This window comes from Lycium barbarum, chromosome 1, assembly GCF_019175385.1.
Source record: "Lycium barbarum isolate Lr01 chromosome 1, ASM1917538v2, whole genome shotgun sequence".
Taxonomy (NCBI): Eukaryota; Viridiplantae; Streptophyta; class Magnoliopsida; order Solanales; family Solanaceae; genus Lycium; species Lycium barbarum.
Window position 1 is genome coordinate 152,779,698 of NC_083337.1, and position 21,179 is coordinate 152,800,876.

Genomic DNA, 21,179 nt, shown 5'->3' on the forward strand with positions numbered 1-21,179 from the left:
TGGATGCGTGAAACTTATCTTGTTTAAATTTCAAATTTCTAGGTTAATATTATTCTAATCATAGTTAAGGAGAGAGATTTTGGAAGAATGAGAAAATCTCATCTCCCAAATCTTTTGACTCCGATTAAAATCATTACTTTCATTTACATTGTACGCATCGAAAAGCAAATTGGGACAGAGAGAGTACAAATTTCTGTGTTTTAACTAATATTCTCTCTGTTTCAATTTATGTGAATGTAGGTGGGTCAAATTTTATACTAACTTTTATCATAAGTTTTGGTATACATTTTTCAAGTTTATAAAAATAAAATTTATATATTTAAAAACTACATAAAAGAGATACTATAAGTTATGATAATTTATAATTTAAATAATTTAGAAAAAAAGTAAGGAAACGTAATCAAAAAACTATCTCGTAAACTCCTCAAATAGTAATAGGTTCTATTAAATTGAAACAGAGGAGAGTAGATTTTGTCAATTTTTATGTAAAAAGTGGCTAAAGATGGAATATTTCTGAAACACTGGTTAAAACTTAATTAGCGGTCCAAAATTTGTCATTTGCCAATTTCTCCCTAAAACATAACTATTTGTTAATTTTACCCGATTTTCAAATAAACGATTCAAACCCTCAGGCCACAGAAGCATCACCCTAGCCAAAACTTGCACAGAAGTATATAAATTCTGTTATTAATCTGTGTTTTTGTTCCCTTCATGCACTCTCACGAATGAATTCTTTACAAATACAAATGAAGCATGGATCAAAGGTTGTCCTGCTTTTGGGGCGAAGCAATAGCCAAATGGCAATCCAATCAAAAAAATTGCCTAATTTCATTCCTCTTCACTCCCTTGTCCAAATATTCAGGGTCGTTTATCCTTTGGAGCATTTCCAATCCCAATTCAGCTACCACCATTGTTCATCACCAGTCACAAAACATTCTCCAATTTTCTCCTCATAATTTTGATTCTACACCTTCCCTTCAAGATATCATCACCTTCTCTCTCTCCAAGCCTCATTGCTCATGCATTAATACATTTATTCGTCTGTTTATCATTCCCTTCGCGCAGTGGGCGACTGGGGAATGATCTCAACTTGCTCTTCCCGTAGGGCAGCAACATACAAAACTTGGCATCATCACTGTCCTGGATTCCTTCTAATTATGTAGTATAATTTACTGATCTCATAGTAAGGATAATACGGTTTTTTTTTTTTTTTAGTTTGTAAAGTAGTTATATATTTTTGGGCACCTATAATGATGATAAGGGCCTTTATTGAGATCCTAATAGATATGTTTATTTTAAGAGCAAAGTTACTGCTTCCATGCACTTTCCTTTGTTGGATCGTCCTTACAAGCTCCTTCACCGTTAATGTGGTGCTTTCAAAAACAGACTCCCGTCAAGGTACTATCATTTCCTCTTTTGAATTCTTTATGATGGACAGCTATTTACATTGCCGAAGTTTAAATCACCAACTCAGCTTTCTCTCTGAAGTAATGGATAAATTTTCAATTACTTAGAGCTATAAGAAGGGGTGTTTTGAAGCAATGATAAAGTTATCTCCGTTTGACCTCTAGGTCACGAGTTCGAGCCGTGAAAGCAGGCACTAGTGCTTGCATTAGGGTAGGCTGTCTAAATGACACCCCTCGGGTGCAGCCCTTCTCCGGATCCTGCTAACGTGGGATGCTTTGTGCACTGGGCTGAAAGGATAAGAAGGATCCAAAATTTTGAACTTAATGGGTTCAACTTTTAAGATTTTTGCATTAAACTCATTTTACTGTGAAATTTATGGGTTTAGATCTATATTTAGTAGGTGTTTACGTATATGTCTATATTCCATTTCAAAAATTCTGGGTTCAGATGAACACAAAGCCAAGGCATCCGCTTCTGATAAGAAGAAGAAGTCTTGATAACTCAAACTTGAATCTTCACGAGCAACATAACCTATAAAATCCAAGAAGTATTTTAGCTTGCATGTTATTCATTTCCTCTTTAGAAATGTGGATATAAATTCTAATTTTCTATACAGTTTCAGCCCTTAACGACATGTACCAGTATTTGAAGCCCCAATCCAAACTTGATGGATGGAAATCAGGTGGAGGAAACCCTTGTGATGATTCTTGGCAGGGTATCAAGTGCTCCGGTTCAGATGTTACTGAAATGTACCTCTTTCCTTTTTATTCTTGTCGTTTCGTTTACTACTTATACTACAATATTACATAGGAAAAGAAAAAATTGCCTTCCGGTTCTTTTATTAATCCATGATCTGCTTGTTCCAACATTCTAAATAATGTTGCAGTGATCTATCTGGCTTGGGGCTTACTGGATCGCTAGGCTTCCAGCTTGATAAGTTGGACAAAGTCACCTACTTGTGAGGCCCGACAACTCTTGGATATTGGAAATTGGGTTTATATTATGTGCTTTAATATCTCCACTGAAAGAACTGGTCCTGACAAAGATGAATTTGAATGTCATAGTGCAGTGATGTGAGCAAAAACAACCTGAAGGACAACATACCATACCAACTTCCTCCTCACACACAACACCTGTAAGTAGGTTGTAGACATAACTGATTATGAAGTTTCTCCTAAGGCTGCAACTTTTTGTCACCTCCTTTCGGTGTCTTATTGGTCCGACTATTTATTATACTATCTAGCATTAAGCCTTATCCACAAGATTTTCTTTCTGTTGATATGGCGCCCCACCAGTCCCTCATTGGGTTCTTGTTCAGCAGAGATCTTTCAGGAAATCAATTCGGAGGAACTGTGCCTTACTCAATTTCTCAGATGACCGAACTGAAATCTCTGTAATGGTTTTTCTCTTATTCTTTTTTTTTTTTTTTTTTTTAATTTTGGGCTTCATATCAGGTGTCGATATGCTCTTGGTGTTGTGCAGGAATCTTAATCATAATAAGTTAAGCGGATCACTGAGTGATATGTTTGGACAACTTACAAAACTCACTGAGATGTAAGTATTGCATATTTGGCGTCCAGCTACTCCCCTTTTGCCTTTTTCTTTGTTTCTATAAGGTCTTGCCTCTGCAAATTATTTCATGAATGGCTGCAAGTAAATATTAGAGACGGACTGTGGAGTGAATTGTTCTGGAAGACTGGAAGTAGAAAAGTTCATTGGTATTAGTTGTTCCAAGAAAATGTTTGCTTTGCCTTTTCCTGACTATCCTTTGTCCGCTGTCTGTTTATTTCTGATCTGAATCTACAACAGCAATTAAGAAATTGTTGCTAGATGTGTAATGAGAACGAACAATGTAGATGTGTTAATAGTGGGTTCCCTAGTCATAAAGATTGATCCTTCTTCTCTGCTGCTTGTAGTGCTGGAGTATGGAATCCACATATCTGTGATTATTCATAAAGGTGTGTGAAAATATGTGGATTGACTCGATTAGTCGATCGAGTAAAGTCTTAACTGATGGAGAAATTCTGATCGCCGCTCTATAGCCTGGAAATTTAATTTATAAAACTCCTTCATTCCAATTGGAATCCCCATATGACTTGAAATGAGCAGCCCGGTGCACTAAGCACCCGCTATGCGCGGGGCCCGGGGAAGGGCCGGACCTCAAGGGTTTATTGTACGCAGCCTTACCCTGCATTTCTGCAAGAGGTTGTTTCCATTTGACTTGAAAAGAGGTTGTTTAAAATTAAAAGAGAACAACTATGACCTGCTAATCAGTTTTCTTGTTAATGGATTAGTGAAAATTGTATACAATAATATACCCAGTGTAATCCCACAAGTGGGGTCTGGGAAGTGGGGAGGGTAGTGTGTACGCAGACCTCACCCCTACCTTGTGGAGGTAGAAAATTGTATAGAGGTGTAAAATTGTTAATGCTATTTTTTTGAGGATTTTGGGGATATCATAAGACTTTATTTCTAGGGAGGACATTATTTCAAGATGGACCAAAAAGGTAAGTGAGACATTCAATTAGAGAGTTTGTTTGTTTTCTGGTGGATTCTTAGTGTTTCAAATACTCAGCATAACCTCTTTCCCCCATGAATGAGGGAATGAGGTTTTACTTGAATATTCTTCATAGGTTTTTCTTCAGATCATTACTTTCAGTACCAGAAACAGCCTCCATGGCGACAAGTATCACCTTTGAGAATAACCTTTGCCCTTCTTCAGCACCATATAACACTAGTGTATCATCAACATATATGATATGTGATATTTCAATTGAATTTCCGTTTATACCATCAGTCCAATCCGTGCAACCATTCATGTTAATCACTCTGTTTTGAATCAAGCTGAGAGTTTTATTACTAATAGAAAACCAAAAGTGCTAATGGATCACCTAGTCTCAATGCCTAGACAGATTAGTCCTCATAGAAGCGCTACTGATCCGATATTTAGTCTAATTTTCATTTGTACTTCCTACCAAACAACATATAAGTTAAAATTATCCTGTTAGTCCAGTCCCTCTATGATAACGAAGTCAAGTAAGATAACGATGCTTCTACGCCCCCCTCTCGCTTCTCTGTCTATACATTCCTGTGTATCAACATGCATATATATATTCATAAGCGTTGTACTGTGTCTAGTAATATACTTGTCTAGTATATCAACTAACTGGTGCAATTTTATCCAGGGATCTCTCCTACAATTCAATATCAGGCAGTTTGCCTCACAGTCTTAAATCCCTCTCAAGCCTCAGCAAATTGTAAGCTAGTGATTACTATTTGGGATCAAAATCTTCATTGGAGCTAAACATTTTCACTCTGCATGCAGGCACATACAGAACAATCAGTTTACTGGACCAATAAATGTTCTTGCCGATCTTCGGCTTGATGATTTGTAAGTTGAACTGTTAGTACAATTACAATTCTAAGTCATGGTTCTTACAATTCCAAAGTGTATTAAGTTTTCCTGTATTATGCTAAAACTACAATTCTAAGATGCTCAGCACCTTTCTAGCCCCATCTCTCCAACCTTCTCCCCTCCCACCCCAAAAGAAAAAAAGAGGAAAATTTCCAATAAAATGCAAAGCAAGCAAGTTTTTCATTTTTCTTCATTTATCTTATTTTCTAAATCTGAGTATAATTGGTGTATGAGGTTGTCTTTTGGGTTATACCATTGCTACTGAGTTGATATATGCTTATTCTGTAGATCAGATGCCACCTTGTATGCCTCTTCATTCTAAAGTTAGCTTTGATTTCACATTTGTAGGTTATGGTTGATATAAGTTTGTTTCAAATGCAATACTTGGTCTATCTTTAGAGTTATCTTTTGTTCCTTGATAAAGCTAACCAACTGTAAATTGAGGGGCAAGCATCAAGACACTTTTGCTTTCTGCATTAGAATTACATATAGCATATTTACTCAAATTTCAAGGGCTCTACAAAAGGACCTCTTGCTTAAGTAAGAAGTCATATCTTTGATCAAAAACTCTGTTCCACCTTTCACTTGGTTAACACAGCTAAAAAATTCTTGGGCTTCCATTTTTCCATTGGCTGTATAATGATCATAATATAGGTTAATGAGAAGGTTCTTGATAGTGGTCATAAATCATAATGCTTATGCCAGAATGGAAATAAGGTACGTCAACAGTTACAGATTACAGCACAGACTCAAGCATTGTCTAACTTGTGTAGCCCAAGTTTTACTATGACTTCTAGTACTTTTTCTTATGAAGACTGTGACTTCTAGTACTAAGAGGTCTATGATTCAGAAATATATTTCTCTTTTTTCCATTTGAGAGAGGTGAGGTTTAACTGCGTGACTCCATGCAACTTCCCAGAATGCTTCTTGTCTCTGGTCCAGGCAATCAATATACAGAAAAAGACCTTCATACGACACCGATAGAATCACTAGTAGGGCAAATTTGTAATCACGTACTTTTTCTCATTATGCCTTAAATGCTAGCTTGGATTTGAGTAAGAAACTATCGCAAAGCATGAAGTGTCCTCGGGTGTTTATACGTAGCTAAGGTAGTGTATTCAACATAATGCTGGCAGGAATGTAGCAAACAACCAATTTAATGGCTGGATTCCTGATGAGCTGAAAGACATCAAAAATTTAGAGTGAGTGCTGGATGAATTACTGGTTAGTTAGTTTCTTCTATAATGCCCTGATATGTATATTTTTTCTTGAAGGACTGGAGGGAATAGTTGGTCTTCTGGACCAGCTCCTCCTCCGCCCCCAGGGCAGAAACCTAAACCACACAGCAGGAAGTCAGAAAAGGAATCTCGGAAGTCTGGCCTGGGTATAGCAGCCATTGCTGGGATAGTACTGGGTGTTTTGTTGCTACTTGGTGTTATAATTGCTCTATTTTCAAGAAAAAGATCTTCATCAACTTCCTCCCATTTTGTTGAAGAAGATAAGTTTAGCCAGCATCAACGTTTTACTCCCCTTTCATCTCAGGAGTTATCTAGTGGCGTACGTGCCAACAGACATGACGACTTCCGAGGTAATTTTACGTTTGGATTTCCAACCCCCTTTTTACATAAAGAGAGACATGGAGAAGAAAAGGAAAGAGGAATTAAGTCCTGATCACCACTTATCACAGATTCTTTGTCCTCTCAAATCTCAGTAGTGTCTCTAAATATTAAGCTAAGGTTAGGTTGTGCTATTATTATTGTTTTTATTTCCCAGGGGCCAATAGAGATTTATGCCCACTTCCCCCCTTGATGACGAACTTGAAACCTCTTAGTTGAAAGTGGAGGGCTCTCCCCACTAGAGTAACCTCTCTTGTTGGTCAGAAGTGTATTATTTTGTGCTTCTGACAGAAAATTATGTCCTCAGATTCATCATCCGCTACAGAAAAGCATTTGCAAACCTCTTCCTCAATGGGTCTTAAGCGTCTTGCTTCAGAGCGTCACAAGTCATTTAATCAGAAGAAGATGACAAATGCTCCACCTTCAGATCATCTCAAGTCGTTCAACGATAAAGAGGCAAATCCTTTGAATGTTAAAAGAAGCAGTTCAGTTAACTTAGCTCAGTATCCATTAGCTGATTTGCAGAATGCAACTGGTAACTTTGCAAGTTCTCGCCTTCTTGGTGAAGGATCAATTGGTCGGGTATACAAGGCAAAATATCCAGATGGCAGGGTAAGCTTGACCTGATTTATAGTGCTGCTTAGTTTTATGGTATATTTATTGGTAATTCGTTCATGAATTGGTCGCATAACCTCCATTATACATCATGAGGGATAGGATACATTAGATAGATTAGTCAAAGGAAAACAGAAGCAAGACAACACACATATATATATGTTTAGAGCTAATACTGTTTATGAGTAGTTGAAGATCTTTGATATTTAAGCTTTTTCTCAGTTTTGAAGGGTTCGTACTCATGTAATACATAAGTTCATGCACATTCTTTTCCATCCTGCTTTGACATTCAAAGTAATATTTTCTACAGTCATTTCTAGAGGAAAACATCCTGTTGGGATCATTGGTATTTGAGAAGGGTACCAGGGAACCAGCCCAAGTCTGGAGTTTGAAGTGTTCCTTTTGAAAGATTGAAATAAAGATGGAGTCCCTTATCTTTATAATTCTTGAAACCCTCATGGTAGTACTTATGGATAATAATACAAATGGTCTTCTACTGCTGCACGGGAGTTAAAGTAAATTAACTTACATTTATTGTGCCGGCATAATGCTTGAACCCATCACGTTGTCCATGTTAATCATTGCATAGATGATCATGTTCCGCTACATGTGCACTGTGGTAAACTGACTTAAATTTCCTGGTTGGCCAATAGCCTTTGTGTATCTAAGATTTGACCTCTCATTGTTTCCTTAAAACACTATAGAGAGGTTCTGTTCAACGAAAGTGAGTTTCTTCCAGACCTTTAGCAGATTACTTGCATGATAAAGTTTGTTCAGCAATATTTTTGTAGGTACTGGAAGCATACTTGTTGACCATATAACTTAGTCTATAATGATGGATGGATGTGAGCTCACTTCTCATCAAAGTCTTTGAATTTCTTATATCAGGATTTATATCCTAAAGATAGGGATTGCTCAGATATCTCTGCATGGGAATTTTACATATTCCGTTGACGTCTACTTTTGGAACCTATAGCACATTTCCAACTTGACATGGCAATAATCTCTAGTTGATTTTATCTTCTTTTGTTAGCTTATTATTTCAAAGTCCCTTGAGGGACAGGTTATCTAGTTTTTCTATTCCTTGCGGCAGATAATTGTTATGTGAAAGTGAACATAATATATGTCCCAAGCAGATATCTCATGCTTGATTCAACTTAAACCTGAAAATACTTCTGGTGCTACTTATTAGTTGGCTACCATTTCTAGGGAGGTTCAGCTGATGTTAATATGGTCTAGAAGTATTCGATCAGATCTGTACTGTATGATAAACATAATGGAGAAATCTTACTTTTGAATTACCAGGTTCTGGCGGTAAAGAAAATAGACTCCTCTTTTTTCCAAGATGGGCCGCGCACAGAATTCACAGAAATTGTTTACAAAATGTCCAAGCTTCGCCACCCAAATATAGCTGAAGTTCTTGGTTATTGTTCAGAACAGGGACAAAATATGTTAATCTTTGAGCATTTTATAAATGGTTCACTCCATGAATTCCTTCATGTGTCAGATGACTTCAGCAAACCGCTTACATGGAATACAAGAGTCAGAATCGCTCTAGGCGTCGCTCGTGCTCTTGAGTAAGTCAAACTCTTCGTGTTGTTTCTCTTGCAGTTGGTGCTTTCCTTTAATGTTTGGTGTTGGTAATAAGTACTATTTGCACTGATTAGTGCATGTCTTTAATGGTGATTGACATTACGGTTTACACTGTAACTGATATTCCATCGAGTACCACAAGATCTTGATTTATAAGAAACACTCTGGTCAATATGGTTCTCCTAATTAATCCTATGACATGATTTTAACTTGTATATAGGTACCTGCATGAGGTTTGTTCTCCATCCTGTCTCCACAGGAATATAAGAACTTCAAATATTGTGCTAGATGCTGAACTGAATCCTCGTCTCTGTGAGTGTGGCTTGGCAATGTTTCATGAGGTATGTCAAGATAGGCCTTTAGATACTGCAAGTATTGTTTCCACCAAGTTTGTATTATTTCTGCAGTTTTGGATGTTAGGAAGCTGCTAACTTGCAAATGTGGTCACTTGAAACAGGAAAAGGATAAAGTCATTCAGAAAAATAAATGGGCCGCATGTAACTTTTAAATTAGAGTATATGATATGTGGAGTCTCTTGTTTTTTGATATCTTGAAGCTTAACGAAAAATATTGAGGTGTATAAAAGTGGGAGTCTTGTAATGCTTTGACATATATAATGTGGCTAGTCTTCTGTTTGAAAATGAATATTATGGTGGGAAGACTCGAAGAGGAAATGTGGATATTGTGTATCTTTTCTTGGCAAAGGATTGTGATTGAATTTTTGAGCTGCTTCATAATTGGTGTCCGCCATAGTGTAGAATGTCACTGACAGAAGCTCTTTTCCAAATAGAATTCACTTATACCAGGTTCTTTTCAAAGTCCATGTGGCCTCCCTAATTTTCTTCTTCACTCAGCTGTGAATGGTATTGGATGAGTAATAGATGCATGATTTGGTTTAAATTTGTGCAGTTTGACATGGCGATCAAGTTCTAGTTTGAGGAAAAGTGCTCATGTTCTGAGTAACAGATATGGTGCTACATAAATAAATATGAATATATAAAGATGGTAGGAAACCGGGCAAGATAAACAATAGTAGTCTGTAAATTCAGGGGCGGAGCTAGCATTAGTACGGGTTCTAGAGTTCAGTAAATTTGGATCAAATCCTATATATTTGTTCAGAAATTGACTGAATATGTACATATAATAAATTTCATAACCCAAACTTCAAATCCAGAACCCATAAATTTCAAAAGCTAGATCCACCTCTGAGTCTGTTGAAATGCATACTCTGCTGTCGGTACCTAGGGTTAATCCGGATTGGTCCACATTTGCTAACTTATGCTTTAGATAATTCACTTGGTGCTTTGGTGTCTAGTAGAGTCACGTCATTCTTAATAAGTTTATCTAACATTTTCAGCTCTTGTACTTCTATAATTCAGCGTTCAAGCAAGAACTTGGATGCTGGATACACTGCACCAGAATGCACAAAACCTTCTGATTATACTTTGAAGAGTGATGTTTATAGCTTCGGAGTTGTTATGTTGGAATTATTGACGGGGCGAAAGCCTTTTGACAGGTGCATCCCTTACATGCAACGTTAGTTTTTATGGCTATCCATCAAAACATGAATTGTCTAACATCTTCCATATTGATGCCTCAGTTCAAAGCCAAGATCAGAACAGTATCTGGTCCAATGGGCATCGCCGCAACTACATGATCTTGATGCCTTGGAGCAAATCGCTGATCCTGCCCTGCGTGGACTTTATCCTCCTAAATCTCTCTCTAAATTTGCCAATGTGACTGCTCTGTGCGTGCAGGTTAGTCACTTTTTCGGTAATTTCAAAAAATTGAGGGAGTTACAATCATTATCTCTCTATCAATAACCTAAAGAAAATGATTCTTGACTTATTCGCGATTACTGAATGTTGTCAGTCGGAGCCAGAATTTCGACCACACATGTCTGAGGTGGTGCAAGGACTAGTCCGGTTAGTTCAAAGACCAAATTTGAGCCAGAGAGAAGATCTAAGTGCATCTCGGCGGACAGATGACGGTGATGATTACTGATTCTCTGAGGTTCTCAGCCAAAACTGAAGCCACGCCTCCTTACGAAATGAGGAAGAGGATGTGTGTGTGTCTCTTTCTTTTTTCATTTTCCTTATTTCGTTCAGTACTTTTATGCCCATTGTTAACTCCGCATAAATGGATATGCTACGTTTGGAACTGGGACAAAGTATATCTTCCTTTCAGTATGGCTCTTTTACGGTACAGGATTGATTCGATTAAACAACAGACTGTAAACACGACCCCATCCCCACACGAAAAAGAAAAGGAAAAAGGGAAAATCCACAATCTGATTGGAAATTACACTCTGCTTCTATGTAGCATCATATATGTGGCTAAAGCTCCCCTCCGACCCACCCCAAAGAAGATGGAACGAGTAACTATAATCTTTTCAGACATACGAAAAAGTGAAAAGATTATTTTATTTTCTTATTTCGGTCTTCTTCCTTAACAAATTGAAGTGTTAAAGTTGTATTGTTTTTACCCATCAAATGACCAAAGACCCTTGTTCTTACGTGGGATGAGTATTTTGAGTGTTGCAAATCGCACAGTAGACTATTCTTGATCTCATATGATCCCTTTGAAGTCTAGTTATGAAAGCATTGATCGGTTTGTCAGCGCACATCACACCAATAGCAATAAAGCATTGATCGGTTTGTCATGGCACATCACACCAATAGCAGTTTCTTCTCTTGCCAATTGCCATACATGTGGGGGCGTACAATGGCTAATTTAATTTAACCTTTTTTCTTTAAGGGCTTCTTAAACAATTGTTGCATCAAAAGCTAGGACATTAGGTGGGACGTGATTTTTCTCCTACAAGAAGTCGTCCACCAATTTTCGATCTGTGTTTTCTGTAGTGATGCAAGATGGAAAGTCCGTTTGTTTCCGTTTCAAATTAAGGAGAAGGGCCAAATGCTCTTTCGTGAAATTTCTTTAAAAGAATTGCTTTGGAGCAATCAATTCTTGAGTATGTGGTCTTGTCTTGCCCAAAATTCTAGGCATCAAAACAAAAATGCAGTAGTTGTTAACCACTAATCAAGGCAATGCACATGTTAAATGCAACCATTTTCATTAAACTCCTAGGTGAATTTGCGGTCAGTACCCAAGGATGTGGCCTAGTGATCAATAAAATGGGCTGAGAACTATGAGCTTCAAATCTCAATCTAGACAAAAATACTAGGTGATTTCTTCCATCTGTCCTAGCGTTGGTGAACAGAGTTACCTTGTACCTGTTGTGCTAGCAGGTGGCAAGCAGGGGCGGCTCAATAAGATCGGTGGCCTAAAACCAACTTTAATGGGAGGCCTTATTTTTTTCTGCTCCGTTTGAAAAATTAACCTATAAATCTATTATAGGTAAAATTTAGGCCTTAACCTCTAGTTATAGGTCTTGAGTTTCAATCTCAGAACAAAAAGAATTTTGATAGACAACGCTTCCCCCTTTAATCGTCAGCCTTGCGTGTCTCGAAATCGAATTAATCGAAAAATTCAATACGAGTACCGAATACCGGATGAAGAAAAAAAAAAAAGAGGGTCCCCTAAAATTTGGGGGCCTAAAGCCCCCGCTTTAGTGGCTTGGCCTTCTGGCCTGCTCTGGTGGCAGGTAACCTATCGAATTAGTCGAGGTGCGTGCAAGCTGGCCCGGACACCATGGTTATAAAAAAAATCAATTAAAAAAAAAGCTCTCTTGTTCCTTAAGCTAATAAGCATGATTTAAGCAAAAGCTAAATATTTGCAAACTAGAAAGCATTATGAACAGCGAGTCAACGACCAAACTTGGATCCTTGTTACCTAGGAAACAGTCATCTGTCGGACTGGGAATATTTTACAGAGACATGTAAAGAAATTACAAGGCTGCACAACGAATTCACATTTGCAATAGAGAAGCAAAAATCAAACAGATAAAACAAATGGTCCAACTACATTACTTTTTCTTTTTCATTACTTCCACGTGTGGCAGCACCCCTATTATTGAAATGGTCCACAGGTGCCCTTTTTTCCTATGGTACTATAGTTCCTATTCCTATCCCTTCATTTCCTCTTTTGGTCTATCTACAATCAAGGAAATTCATATGCTCCGCAGACAGAGCAAAGCCCTAGTCGCTCTGAACTGTATCTGTTGAGTCCCTTCTCCTTCGATGACTCGACAAACATGTGCTGATCAGTTGCGAATTCACAGCAAGCATGTAAAGGCAAAGAAAGCAGAGTCCTGCATAAGGAGCCAAGATTGGATAATTTCAATGTTAAATCACGAAAAAGACAAGTATACACCCTCCCTACAACTCCAACTAAATCACAACAATGTGCTACCATTGAACTAATTAAAAAGTTTTTCACACAATGTGACCACAAAGATATAGCAACAGTATAAGCAGTGAATTTCTGAATGAGCTGCCCTGAGGTGCTCCAAATTGAGGAAGCAAGACTGAAACTGATATAATTAGCATACTGGAAATTAAATAGGAGATTAAATGACTCACCAGCATAGGCAATGGTAATACCTGACGCTATCCTTCCCAAAACTGATAGCACATAAAGAGTAACCACAACCTGGCAATGTAGGATAATTAATAACGTTCATCAATCCATTTTCAGTTAGTATCAAATATAAATATTGGTTGATCGTAGAAGTTATTATAGTTCTATGATTGAGAGTATTCTTTCCTATTTGATCCCTCTGAATTCGACATTTGAAGTTACGATCAGATCTTTTCGTTAAAAAGAATTGATTAAACTCATTTCTTATGTACCCATAGGTACTATATTGGACGAATCAGGTTTCCGAGCAATCTATATTGAGTGACTGCCTAACTACAATTTAGTTAGATTTATTTAATCCCTAATGGATTCAATCAAGTTTAGTGAGATAAGCAGAGTTGATTTCTTTTCTTCTTTTTTTTTGGTTTTAATACAGTTTCAATGAGAAACAGAAATAAGTTTTTGAGTTTCTGCATTAATTATCCTAAAGTAGTGAAGTTGGTTAAACATACAAGTACATGAAATGCATTAGTATCAGATAAAACAGGGTAAGTAGTGCTATTTGAAGATGACAGAAATCAGGGCCTAGGTACAAACCCAAACCCCATAACTTTTACACTAAGAAATTCATTAAATATATTATATACATTTGAAATTTATAGCCCAATTATTAGCACTTAAAGTCGTGTTCTGAACCTTAAAACTTACATATAAAATCGAAAACCTGGCTCAGTAACAAGGACAAGGTTAGTACCTTAATGAACAAGCGCTTATCATGTCCCGTAGTAGAAACCCGGAGAACAGACTCAGCAGCGCCGACAGTATTAGCAAGGCAGGCAAGGACGCGGTTGGCAGTGTCCTGTGAGATCTGCCATTCTAGCGGATCCACAGGAACCGAGATATTCATCTGGCGAAACAGGAGGCCGAGAATGGCAAGGGAGCAAAGGATAACAATAAACACATCTGAAACGAGAGAGACAATACTGGAATTCCGATAAGCACAATGGTAGTAAACCAGAGTGCCGCAGATGATCAGTATGAAAGGCACCGGACCACTCACATACTTCTTCCTCATAGGGTTTATTGTCCTTGATGATGGTCTAATTTCTTCGTTAGCATTCAGTTCTTCCATTGGCGCAGGCACCTTTTTTTGCTTCTCTATGCCTTAATTAGAGTGGTGCCAATTTGGACAAGAATTTATTTGTGAGTCCATTTCGAATGCTGCTTGTCTAATTCTTCAAAATATGTGGGCTTAATTAAGATTATGGTTGGGATTAGTTTATTCCAAGTGTTTGAATTCAAAGAGAACCTTCTGAAGAAAACTGCCAATGCCCATTTCATAATAGTTTCCCATAATAATATTCAACTACTCATTTTGATGAAATGACTGAAAGTCAACGAGAAAATCGTTAGAAAATATTCAGGAGCGAATATGTCCTTTCCGTCATTTTTTTCCCTTTCTTTTTTTATATTGTCTTTTGTATTTTTGGTCAATTCTTTTTCTATTGTCAATGCTTGTGTAGGTTGTGTTCTTTTTTATACTCCTCCCAAACGCTCCACGAAATGATGCTAACAGCTTATAATTAGGACTTTTTTCCCTTTTTTTAATCCAAACCAAAATAAATCTTTTAGTCTACACGTAAAAATATTGTCCCTCCATCTCATTTTATGTGGAAGAGCTTGATTAGGCAGCTGAGTTTAAAAAAAAAAAAAAAAAAAAAAACTTGAAGTATTAAGTAGGCGTTTGGCCATAGAAACCAAATAGTTTTTACTTAATTTGGAATTTTTGAAGTTGGAGTTGAAGATGGAGTTGTGTTTGGTTATAATTTTTGTAAAAAAAAAATTAATTGTTTGAATGTATTGAATGTGAAAAAAAAGTGAAAATAAGGTTTTAGCTGTTTTTGTTTGGAATTTCCATGGCCAAACACTGATTTCAAATAAAGTGAAAAAGTTTTCCCGAAAAAAGTGAACAATTCTCACGGCCAAACGGGTCCTAAATATGTGTCGCATTTTATAGCTATAAAATCATGTCATTAAGGATAAAGCTAATTCTAAAAGATACATATATATATATTATTTTTTTTATTTTTGAAACAAACTAAGAAGAAAAGTGTATTGTAAATTGAAATTGGGAGTAGCAGATCCAGATCACAGTTGTTTATACACAAAGAAACAAGTTTAAGAAAAATATATATGTCGGCCCCACAATGACCATTGTTCATAGATTATCTGATATTCCAGTACTAAGAAGGGTCGTGATTAGCAGAATCATGTGACTTGGAAAAGTATTGTTAGGTGACACATTTTTTACTGAGGATGCACTTCGATTATTCTACAGAATGCAGGCAAATCAGAAAAAATTACCTAGTATTTTGTCTCGGATCATCTAAAGGATATTTACTGAAGATGGGTAGATTTCCAATCACTCTGTAAGCTTTAAAAACCTAAAAGAACTTCCTATTTGTTTCCTGGCTTGGGTCTAAAAAGCAGTGGCAAAAAGCATGCCTCGTCACATGGAACGCATTGCTAAATAAAACTCGAGTCTTTTCAACTAGAAAACTCAAAACTACCATTGTCAAACAGTTGATGAAGAATAACCACCCTATTATACAACCAATACAGAGGAAAACAGACAATAGTGGCCTTTCTAGCAATTCAAGAGTGTTCCTGTTCACCTGCTGCTAACAAGGAAATAAGATGATAGAAGGGTCTCTCTGTAGTTTGCCTTCATTTACATCTAGCTTCTTCATCTTTTCTTCGCACCAGAATAACTGCTCCTTACTTATTCTTTCCATTCTTAGAACCCTATTCATGACTTTAATATCAATTAGGCCAAGCAACAGGTCCACATCCCCTGGCATGGGAGGCCATGATTTCTTCTTCAAGTTCTTGGTTCTTTTCAGTAGTTCCTTCAGTTTCACTTTTTTCTGCAATAAAGAGACTCAGAAGTTTTAAAAAAAAAAAAAAATCCAATTGTCTCAAAAGTAGGAATTATTTGACTATCTAAACAAGCCAAAACAAAATGCAGATAGCAAGAGGTTGCTCTAATTAATATTACCAATGCTATTACAACCAACTAATGAAAATAGAAAATGGATATCAAGTTAATGATATCAGTACAACATTCAAATAGATATCAGAGGAAACCTACTCCTGAGGCAGACTTCTAGCACTGTAACGAAACTAAGGGTTTGTCAGTGGCCAAGACGTCCTCCGGCTTTTATTATTTAACAATCTTTCACTAAAGTAACCTTTTACTTTCGTATTACTTTATGGTTCAGAAGATCAGTTTGGCGCAAAGGAAGCAAAAAATATCTCTTGACCTCTTCACAATAACTGAAAAGGAATGCGTTAGAAGATTCAAGAAAAAACTTATGAAAGAAAATATTATCCTACAGATTTTATTCTTTTTGGGACAGAAAATCAGTTAGGAAGCAAAACTTTTCTCTTGACCTCTTCACAAGAACTGAACGGGAATGCATACCACATACTAGAAGATTCAAGAAAAAGCTTATGAAAGAAACAATATTATCCTATGGACTTTGTTCTTCCTCTTCGTCACAATTGGAGAGAGCTAATCACATGTCATGAATATCGCAGAAACTGCTGCTCCAGCTCCGTGTTGCAAAAATTGTAAAATATCCACAGGTGGTGGTATGTGCTAAACGAGAGAAGAGAATATAGTCCCCGCCTTTCAAACAGTATACGAGGGATGAGAGAGAATTAAGTAAAGAATTTTGATTAGACAGATTTGAAAGCAAAACATCATTGACAGCTGGTATTACCCGTCTTTTCATCTCAAGTGGACAATCTGAGAAACAAGTTCGAAGCCTTCCCTAAATCTGCTCAATTTTGGATATTTTCTGAGTGGATCTCAGCTATTTTATGCAAACATACGTATTTTCTATATTTCCTTTATTTCCTGGAGAAACGAAAAAATCTTGAAATTCTTCTATAACAAACACTAAACCATATTTCCTCATAAAATGTACAGTGACAAAAGTAAAGTATAGGCGCAAGGATGGTTCAACAGAGAATATCAAACAATGCCTTACCTTTTCAAGAGAACATTGAATCTGATGAACAGGGGTTGCCATCTGGTTCTGACTTCCGAAAAGATTGCGTACACTGCTAGCCTTCTTGTCCATCTTCACAAATAGACGAAAAGTGAGGATTGAACTTTCAATCACTTTAAGTAGATCTGGAGCAAGAACTGGCAACTCATCATCTTCCAATTTCTTTTGATCAGAACCTAAACTTGAGACATTAGATTTCTTAGCCAGATCAAGAGGAAATCAACTTTACAAGCTCCAATACATCAATGTTCATTTGTGCATTACATGCAATGCAAACTTTTGCAAAGTAGATAGCCTTAAGAGGTCCAAGTCATTCGCAAGGAAAAAAAAAGTCTCTTGTCATTAGGAAAATAAATGAAAACATCTAATGGGAAATCAATCATAATCAAATATAAGCACTACCTTGGACTTTAGGAACCTGAAGTAGCATAGGCAATGCATTTCTCATGCGAGCATAAATTTCAGGCCTCGTACCCGGTTCGAAAGGTTCAGTTTCAATAAATCGTTGTAACAAGACCAGGAACTGCTGAAATTGCTGAGCGCTGTGATTATAGGAGATGGGACTATCAGGTTGGCAAGAGATTTTCTGACTCAATTGTGTGTGTTGACAGTGAAGAACTTCCCAGGTCAAGCACAACTGAGCTACATAAGCGGTTTCAAGATCTTGATGAAGGTTAGCCACAGGCTGGTGCAAGTGCTCAGTTTCATCTTGAGATTCATCCATTTTTTTCAAGGACAGGCACCGAAAGGGGGATACAAGCTTTTTAGATGCAGATCTTGGACTTGGAGAAGAAGTAGATGGAGTATGCAAACCTGGAAAATCCTAAACTTTGTTAACCACTATGAAATTTGGAAAACACAACCAGCAACCACGTAAGGGAATTTTCCTAAAAATTCATCTAGAGGGAAAATAAAATAGAAACAGAGATTCAAATGCTCAGGATAAGCAAAAACTGCTTCTTTGCACACCACGAATCTGGCCCCATGCATTTGCCTAAATGGTTAGGTCTGGAGCAAAGTTGCTTGAATTTGCCAGATTTCTAATGGCTCGAGGAACAAAACCAAATCCTACAGAAGAAAAAATAATAATAATAATAATAAAAAAAAAAAACTAGAGCACTTCTCTCCAATAACTATAAAAGATGTCTCTATGTTTGATCCAAAAACAGAATACTACACAGTTTTTTTTATTTTGTAAATCTATTTAAAATATTTGTTTCAGGACACTTTTTGAGTTAATTTTAAATTCAAAGATAAGGTAAAGGAAATAATCAATTTACCAGTTCAATTGAAAGGAAATGATTCAATTGGCAAATTCAATTGAACTTGTCAACTGAGTCTTCCATTGAAGCAGCAAGTAGAGTGTTTGGTGGAAATGGTTCATCGAGTGTTCTGTCGAAAATTGTATTTTTTCAATGACCCGTTCTTTTGCTGTTATGAGTTTTGGCAATAAATAGCCACCTGGTTTGAGTTCTAAAACACAAATATGTCAGCAAGATGGCAGCTTAACAGTTGCCTTTCTCCATATCACTATCATTCTCAGTAAATAGAAGTCAATGAAGGGTAATTCCAATTTCCTTCTGAAGCTTGTGCAACACAAAGAAGTCTTTATTGTTCAAGAGGCAGTATTAGCTGAATCTTGGGAGGTGAACATTGAGGAACCTATGCACGAGAACGACTTTGAGATGTCAAGGTTCAACCTTTAAGGACAAAGCTTCACCTTGCCTCTATAGATAAGTGAATTCTTCTATTTTACCTTCTTCTTTTTTTCTTTTGGCAAGGACATTTCTGCATTCTACTCTAATACTTCCTATTACTTTGTTATATTTTGGATGCCTTAGCTAAGATACCTCCTCTATAATCTTGAGAGCCCATCTTTGTCTCAGTAGTCCTTCAATGGCACACTTGGGTCCCCTTCCCATTACTTAGACAAAGTGAGCCACCAGTACAAGATACTATCATTACCATCTGAACAATTAGACATCTAACTCCTAATTGCAACAACTCAATTACAAGAGCAGAGCTCTACCAACTATATTTGGATGATTTAAATTTTATATACTCCACTAACTATAGAAATTTCGTCAGAGGAATGTTTCCCAAATAAACTGTTCGTTCTTGCATATCCATACTATTTTTCCAAATTAATACCGATCATTAGTGTGATTATCCTCTCTATTGCACTTTTTTAATTGTCTAGCAAGGTTTTTTTTTTTTTTTTTTTTTTTGCAACTGTTGTCTTCCAAGAATTATAAGTTCATCAATATCAGAACATATTTTTATGATATTATCATATATTACTCAATTTTTCTATAAATTGTAAAGATGGTTCGAATTTCTAATTTGGAGCCACTAGTGCAAAGTAAAGAATCCAAAGTTTATTTAAGGAAGGAAAGCAAAATATAGTCTGAAACTATTACCAAATTCACGCAGCTGCTGAGCATGTAGGCGGTCATAAAACAGCATTTTTTCAGAGTATTTGTCATATACAGCATTGAACCCAGACCAAAACTGTCGTCCTTCTGCTTCAACATCCCTCCAATCACTCGGATTCATGTTCGCCTGTTCTTCTTCATCATCTGCATCTTCATCTTCTGGAGTTGACTCTTCAGGAATCAATACCATAAAACTGTTTCTTCTCAGTTCCTTCAACCTCCTCTTTACCTCATTCGTTATGAAATCATCATCGTCGTCTTCTAGTTCAGCATTAGTCGAATCAACATCAGCTGATTTTCCCACATTACCATTCTCATTCTTTTGCTCTCCTGGAAGCGGAACAGGTTTGTCCTCCTTATCCGTCCTTGGTTCCGGTTTATGAGCCTTTCTGAACTTCTTTACTTTGAAGAAATCCATTACGAAACAAACAACTTCCTTTTTTTTTTTTCGATAAATGTGGTGTCTAAGCTAGCTTGCGCGCAAAACAAACAACTTCCTTATCAATGTCTAGGCAATTAAGTGTTTTATTAGTCCGTTGAAATTAGAAATCTCACTTAGCTAACCGCAAAAAGATTGATTTGCCCTTCTCAACAACCCCGAAATGCAGCAGAAACAACACCAGGAAGCAAAAGATCTCCAGTTTACATGCTTTCAGCAAACTTGAGAGGACTCAATCAGATCCATAATCCAATTTAACCCCATTTTAAATCTGTGTAACCTCAGATTCCACAGCAATGATCTAGCTTCAGGTGTAAAATCCACAATAAACTCCCAACAACATACAGCATCTGCACACTTTTGTAATTAGAAAACTGAAAATAAAACTTCAAACTCAAAGAATCCACTAAAACTATAATCAATCATATCAACTTATATCTCAACATTTGGGGGAAATCATTAAAAAGACAAAACAAAAAAAATAGCACACTTACAGATTTAGGTGAAGTACACTAAGCTAAGTCACTTGTAAGTACAGTAGAAACCCTAGAATCGTAGTTAACAAAAGAGAATGAAGTAAGCCGAATAAAATAGGGTTCAAAAAAGGGCAACAAAAACAATGGGTGAGTGAGTGCGGTTTTACTGATACATTAGTGTGATTTATGCAGAAAAATGCAGTAATGTTTCATCGATAATGTGTTGTTGTTACGCGTTACGATGCTGAGCAACAAAAAAAAATAAAAAACTCAAAAAGGAAAATAGTTAAAAGGGGAGAAAGGACAAGACAAAAAGGCAAAGTTTTGATTCTCCTTTTTTGGACAGTGAAACAGCAATACATAAGATTAATGTGAGGGATTGGATTTGATGAAACACGAAATGAGATTTGGATTTAATAAGTAAAGTAAAGAGATGGGGTCACGATTTCCTAGAGGAAACAGTTTGCATGGGGTTAAAGGGTTTTTCGTACAGAGAATATTGTCAGAATCACTGTTACCCAGAAAGTCGCGAAAACGAAGAAAAGTTTTGACTTGACTTTGGCTTTAATTTATGTGATCAGTCCCAGAAGTTGCGAATACTGTTGATTTAACCACCCTTTCTTCTTAT

General features: G+C 36.7%; 3 protein-coding genes across 6 annotated transcripts; 1 reads left to right on the plus strand and 2 right to left on the minus strand.

Moving 5' to 3' along the window:
* The first annotated feature begins 110 nt into the window (after positions 1-110).
* LOC132644829 (protein STRUBBELIG-RECEPTOR FAMILY 5) lies at positions 111-10,889 on the plus strand. 4 transcript variants are annotated; one of them, XM_060361467.1, is made up of 16 exons: positions 111-1,398; positions 2,024-2,156; positions 2,294-2,365; positions 2,477-2,542; positions 2,726-2,800; positions 2,890-2,961; positions 4,593-4,664; positions 4,733-4,798; positions 5,959-6,024; positions 6,097-6,410; positions 6,746-7,050; positions 8,359-8,630; positions 8,867-8,987; positions 10,026-10,162; positions 10,247-10,403; positions 10,519-10,889. In XM_060361467.1, the coding sequence occupies exons 1-16, from the start codon at positions 1,251-1,253 to the stop codon at positions 10,648-10,650; spliced, it is 2,208 nt and encodes a 735-aa protein (XP_060217450.1). In that variant the 5' UTR covers positions 111-1,250; the 3' UTR covers positions 10,651-10,889. The 4 variants fall into 4 exon arrangements, 3 of the variants coding, with proteins under 3 accessions (XP_060217450.1, XP_060217454.1, XP_060217465.1); XM_060361471.1 differs by having other exon boundaries at positions 2,729-2,800; XM_060361482.1 differs by having other exon boundaries at positions 373-1,398; positions 2,472-2,542; positions 2,729-2,800.
* Positions 10,890-12,410: 1,521 nt separating this feature from the next.
* Positions 12,411-14,468, minus strand: LOC132617692 (reticulon-like protein B22). The gene is made up of 3 exons (XM_060332795.1): positions 13,880-14,468; positions 13,128-13,197; positions 12,411-12,856 (listed from the first exon to the last, which is right to left on the minus strand). The coding sequence occupies exons 1-3, from the start codon at positions 14,255-14,257 to the stop codon at positions 12,744-12,746; spliced, it is 561 nt and encodes a 186-aa protein (XP_060188778.1). The 5' UTR covers positions 14,258-14,468; the 3' UTR covers positions 12,411-12,743.
* A 1,184-nt stretch (positions 14,469-15,652) lies between these two features.
* LOC132644859 (uncharacterized) lies at positions 15,653-21,077 on the minus strand. The gene is made up of 5 exons (XM_060361506.1): positions 20,570-21,077; positions 19,622-20,425; positions 17,604-18,014; positions 17,181-17,377; positions 15,653-16,052 (listed from the first exon to the last, which is right to left on the minus strand). The coding sequence occupies exons 2-5, from the start codon at positions 20,052-20,054 to the stop codon at positions 15,807-15,809; spliced, it is 1,287 nt and encodes a 428-aa protein (XP_060217489.1). The 5' UTR covers positions 20,055-20,425; positions 20,570-21,077; the 3' UTR covers positions 15,653-15,806.
* Positions 21,078-21,179: the final 102 nt, after the last annotated feature.

Bases quoted from the DNA above. Each gene is read 5' to 3' on its own strand.
- LOC132644829 (XM_060361467.1), top strand. From the start codon at position 1,251: ATGATGATAAGGGCCTTTATTGAGATCCTAATAGATATGTTTATTTTA. The intron at 2,366-2,476 runs GTGAGGCCCGAC...GTCATAGTGCAG, and splicing joins TTGGACAAAGTCACCTACTT to TGATGTGAGCAAAAACAACC. The intron at 6,411-6,745 runs GTAATTTTACGT...TTATGTCCTCAG, and splicing joins CAGACATGACGACTTCCGAG to ATTCATCATCCGCTACAGAA.
- LOC132617692 (XM_060332795.1), bottom strand. From the start codon at position 14,257: ATGGAAGAACTGAATGCTAACGAAGAAATTAGACCATCATCAAGGACA. The intron at 13,198-13,879 runs GTACTAACCTTG...CTACATTGCCAG, and splicing joins ATAAGCGCTTGTTCATTAAG to GTTGTGGTTACTCTTTATGT. The intron at 12,857-13,127 runs GTGAGTCATTTA...CTCCTTATGCAG, and splicing joins TATTACCATTGCCTATGCTG to GACTCTGCTTTCTTTGCCTT.
- LOC132644859 (XM_060361506.1), bottom strand. From the start codon at position 20,054: ATGGATTTCTTCAAAGTAAAGAAGTTCAGAAAGGCTCATAAACCGGAA. The intron at 18,015-19,621 runs GTAATAGTTTCA...AGGATTTTCCAG, and splicing joins TCAGCAGCTGCGTGAATTTG to GTTTGCATACTCCATCTACT. The intron at 17,378-17,603 runs GTAGTGCTTATA...TCTCAAGTTTAG, and splicing joins TCAGGTTCCTAAAGTCCAAG to GTTCTGATCAAAAGAAATTG.